Raw genomic sequence first — 4,845 nt, forward strand, 5'->3', positions numbered from 1 at the left:
TGAAGATACCAACGGTTTTGATCACTGAAACATCTGCCCCACAGCAAACAGTATATACTTCTCTCGGGTTGAACGCTGAATGGGGAATGATGTAGCGCGATTCACGCAAAGAGATGTTGAAGAGGCTATTCGGTGCACATACCAACTTATCACACGTATGATAGACCAAGTCCATTATCAGGTGGGCCCCACATCCCATGGCTAAAAGATCAGGACCATTCATTAACCAGGTGTACGACATCTGTACCACGAGAAAACGCATGGTTGTAGAGATAACAAAACCAACGGTGTACATTCAGCGTCCACGTGTGGCCTACCTACGAAGTGAACCAGCTTGATTTTCCAATGGGCACGTATTAAAGTGGGGCCCACCTAGTGACTGGCCAGATCTCTAGCACGTATGCCACGTGGCACGTGTGTTTGCCCTTGCGTGAATCGCGTCAGCATTTCTAATTCCTCTCCTCCTTCACAACCCTTCTTTTAAAAATCAACAGAAGCGAGGGAGCAGAGAAGAGAAACCGCTCCTTCGTTTTTCCTTTTTAAGAGGGAGATGAGAGAAAGAGAAGAAGAGAAGCAGAGAAATCTCCTTGTTTCTCTTTCTAGGGGCTGAATTGTAACTTTCCTCGGAATCTTGGGGGAAATGGCGAAGTCCGGTTCGTCGGAGAGGGTCGATCCATCGTCAGTCGCGAAGGCAACGGAGCTCAAGAGAGAGCTCCAACGGCTCGTGAAATCAATCGCGGAAGAAGAAGATGTTCAGATCGAGGCCTTCGATCAAGCGGCCCATGTCCTATCGGCTTTGAAGGATTTAAAGTTCAGTCGATCTCAGCCGTCGCTGCCGAAATTCCATCGATCTCAGCGATCCCTGTCGAAGAATTCCGATTCGGATTCCGTTCCCGAGCATTTCCGTTGCCCGATCTCGACGCAGATCATGAAAGATCCTGTCATTTTATCCTCCGGACTGGTTGGTTCCTTTCTTTTTTCTTTAAAAAGGTTTTGGGGTTTTGGGTTTTTCGGTGATTCTAGGGTTTTGGGGGGTTTTTTGCGTTTTTCTGCGATTCTAGGGATTCTTGAATTTTCAATTTCTTGTTCTTTTTAATATTTGAGTTTGCTTTGAATTATTGTTTGTTTTGTATCAATTCGCATCGATTTCTAGACTATTTTTTGTTCAATTCTTTTTTCTTTTTCTTTTTTTTTTTTCCCGCTGCAATTCGTCCTTCAAATTTTTATTTTTTATTTTTTAATTTCATTTCTCTGAAAAATAGGTTAGAATTGTGTATAATTTGAGTTTTGATGGTTTGTTATTGATTCTATGTGCAGCGCAGACTGCTTTTGTTTGTGATTTCTTTTTTCTTGTTTGATTGTTGGTTTTGATTGGATTTGGATTTGGAATATTGTAGTTTTGATTTTGTTGCCATTTTGAAGAAAGATTGGAGAATTGTAAACATGACTTGTGGGTTGTTTTTGTTTGAAGGAATGTTTGGACACCTGCAGATTTGCAACTTTGGTGATTCTTGAATCACCTGATTCATGAACTGATGGGTGGCTGTTTGTTTGCCAATGATGAATTCAAGAGCTGAATGCGTATGTCATTTGAATTTCCATCTTCATTCGACAATGAGAATTGCGATGATATAATTTTAGGGTCCTGTCTTTCATCTCATCTGTGAATTCGACGGCCTTGAATTCGGGCATTTTCAAATTGTGTGGGTCCAAAAAGGGGCTTAAGATGTGTTTGGATGACTGTCGAATATTCGGGTCGGAGAGATAATCTGTTAAAACAGACAGGAACTCGCTCAAATTGTCATTTCCGGCTGCTCTGAAACAGGAGCAGAAAGTATCCACAGGTTGATTTTTGACAGTAATTGTGGTTGTGAGACAAACAGGTCCATCTGACCCGTTGGTCCAATGCTCATGATTCGGGCAAGAGTCTAGAGATTTCAGTTCCTTGGACTCTTGAAGTCTGTTGTTTGCAATTTTTTATTTGTTTTTTGTATTTATCTCGCGCATTGTTTTATCCAAAATGCTCTTATATGCATTCTTCAGTTTGCCATTTAGCAGTTTTATCTCATTTTCTTTATGTTGAGGAACAAAAATCATTGAATTCATCTCCAATTTCAATGCCTGTTTTCGATGGAGTGTTTGATTCTTCAAAGTTCCCTTCATATGCAATAACATTGTCTGATTTCTTTTACCAAAAAGTGAGATTTTCGACTGCTGATTATGGATGCTGTATGTATATACTTGCAGACATACGACCGACCATACGTCCAGTCATGGCTCAGCCAGGGTTACCGGACATGCCCGCTCACCCGAGAGGTGCTTTCACATTCGCTCGTTACACCCAATTTATTGGTTCAGAACATGATCTCGGAGTGGTGCAAGAACCAGGGGATTGAGCTGGGGGATCGAACTGCACCTGTCCATAAGGCCCACCGTGATGAAGCGATCACACCAGAGCAGCGGGCCCAGGTCAATACATTGCTCTGCAAGATCTCTTCCGAGGACCTGCCTGAACAGAAAATGGCGATCAAAGAGCTCCGAATGCTGACTAAGCGGTCACCCTCTGTTCGTGCCCAGCTCGGGGAGGACCCAGAAGTGATCCCTCTATTGACATCACTGCTGAAGATGGCAAAACGAGGTAGCAGTGTACAAGAAGATGTCGTGGCCACGATCTTGAATTTTTCTATCCTTGATGACAACAACAAGAAGATTGTGGGGGATAACCCCGAAACCATCTCTTTGCTCATTGCAGCTGTGCGGATTGGAAGCATGGAGTGTAGGGGCACTGCAGCCGCAACCCTTTTCACATTATCCGCCCTTGATTCAAACAAGGCCAAGATATGTGAATGCGACTTGAATGCATTGGAGGCCCTTGCATGCCTTTTAGAGGAAGGCAATGCAATCGCTAAGAAGGATGCTGCCTCGGCAATCTTCAACCTATGTGCAATGCAAAGTAACAGATCCAGGGCTGTTAAATGTGGCGTGGTGAGGGTAGTTCTGAAGACACTCAAGGACGGATATCTTGTGGACGAGATGCTGGCGATCCTTGCCATGCTGTCAAGCAGTCAGGAGGCTGCTGATGCGATGTGCAGGCACTTTGGGGTGCCCCACTTGCTGCGTATACTCAGGGAGAGCACCTCTCCTGGCAGCCGGGAGAATGTGGCCGCCATCCTCTTTTCAATCTGTATGAACGACCGGGTCTGGTTGCGAGACCTCAGGGAAGAAGAGGAAACCAATGGCACAATCTCGGAGCTCACACGAAACGGAACCCCACGGGCTCGGAGAAAGGCCACTGCCATCATTGAGAGAATGAAGAGGACCACGACCCACACCACGTGAATTCTCGTACATATGATCCAAAGAACCTTGTACATACCTGTTTTCCGGCATATATGCACATCTGTCCGATTCAATGCAGTGTAAATTCACCCCAAATGCTAAGAGATGGTTGAGCTGAAGTTGTGGGACCAATCTGAATTTGGTTGCCAGCAAACTGGCCATTGTTATGCAAGACGATCCCAGGTGTGTTATGCACCCACTAAAAATTTAGCATAGCTGTATGATATAACCTTTAGCTGGACTTGATCAAACGCATTCAAATAGGAGAACTCAGTGATGGTGGAGGGCGGGTGTTGGATGGATTGGGTACTGATCTTATCAGCCCAATGTCGATCTGATTCTTGTAAGATTTGCCCATGGTAAGCCTTTTTTATTTTCTATTTTTGGGTTTGCCAGACATCATCCTCGAACCATTCTATCGATTTTGGGACGTGGAAAAGGGAAGTCTCTACTCAATGTGGTTTTTGTTTTCTTTTCTCCAATCATCCCAGATCGCGAAGCAGGTGGTTCAGCTGAAGTTATGGAAGTGGAACCAATCTAATGGGCCATTGTTATGCGAAACGAGCTGGTGTGACGCACCCTTGAGGAAATTTAGCCGTGCTGTATGATATGACCCTGGCTGGACATGATCAAACATGTGGTGGTGGAGGTGGGCTGACTGGCTCTTATGGCATGGATGGATTGGCTCCCCATTTTATCACTCTCCAATGTTGATCTGATTGTTATAAGATTTGCCTACTGTAAGGTTTTTCGGTTTGTAGAATATGATCCGCGACAGTTCTTCTGTTTCGGGGATGTGAAGATGTGGAAAAGCAGGGCCGGAGCCTACTCATTGCAGTTTCTCCATTATCACTATCACCCCAATTCGCTAAGCAGATGGTTGAGCTGAAGTTGTGGGACCAATCTGAATTCTATACCCGATTGCCGGCAAATGGGCCCTTGCAATGCGAAACGATCTGGCATGATACACCCATAATGAAATTCAGCATTGCTTTGTGATAAACAGTGGCTGGAGACAATGATCAAAGTTCTTCAGGAAGAAGAAAGCGAAATCATGATGTTGGAGGTGGGGGCTGTCTAGCTTGCATGGTGTTGGTTTGAGTTGGTCCTGATTTCATGGCTGTTTAACCTTATTTGTGATTGTTAAATGAGGTTTCTCTCATGGTAAGCTTTTGCTACATGCCCCAAAAATGCCACTGGTTGGAAGATCCTGGCCAGTTTTCATTGGGTCCCACTATTTCAGTGGTTCTGATTTGACGCACATGGCACGTCTATGGTGGGGAGCCTCACATGTATCCTAGCTACAGCCTAGTTCTATTTCCAGGCCAAAAGGGTGGGCTACCATCCGCACTTGTACAAACTGAATAGTAGTGAATGCTGTGCATCTGTTCATATACCCTCAGAGAGGATCAATATAATAATTCAAATTGCTCATCTTAGGTGAGGATTTTTCTAGACGTGGTCCATCAACTTGGGACACAGCAGATCAATGGTCTGGATTACTGA

The 4,845-nt window shown here is 44.5% G+C and overlaps 1 protein-coding gene across 2 annotated transcripts; it reads left to right on the forward strand.

Moving 5' to 3' along the window:
- The first annotated feature begins 491 nt into the window (after positions 1-491).
- On the forward strand, positions 492-4,501 carry LOC131239672 (U-box domain-containing protein 9). 2 transcript variants are annotated; one of them, XR_009168315.1, is made up of 3 exons: positions 492-961; positions 2,248-3,698; positions 3,831-4,501. XR_009168315.1 is itself a non-coding variant. In XM_058237503.1 (2 exons), exons 1-2 carry the CDS (start codon positions 641-643, stop codon positions 3,337-3,339), a joined length of 1,413 nt encoding a protein of 470 aa, XP_058093486.1. In that variant the 5' UTR covers positions 492-640; the 3' UTR covers positions 3,340-3,719. The 2 variants fall into 2 exon arrangements, 1 of the variants encoding a protein (XP_058093486.1); XM_058237503.1 differs by lacking the exon at positions 3,831-4,501 and having other exon boundaries at positions 2,248-3,719.
- Positions 4,502-4,845: the final 344 nt, after the last annotated feature.

Source organism: Magnolia sinica, chromosome 3 (assembly GCF_029962835.1).
Source record: "Magnolia sinica isolate HGM2019 chromosome 3, MsV1, whole genome shotgun sequence".
Lineage (NCBI taxonomy): Eukaryota > Viridiplantae > Streptophyta > Magnoliopsida > Magnoliales > Magnoliaceae > Magnolia > Magnolia sinica.

What these genes read in the sequence shown, in the direction of transcription:
- LOC131239672 (XM_058237503.1), top strand. Translation starts at nt 641, where the DNA reads ATGGCGAAGTCCGGTTCGTCGGAGAGGGTCGATCCATCGTCAGTCGCG. An exon ending in TCATTTTATCCTCCGGACTG is followed by an intron (nt 962 to 2,247) that starts GTTGGTTCCTTT and finishes ATATACTTGCAG; the next exon opens with ACATACGACCGACCATACGT.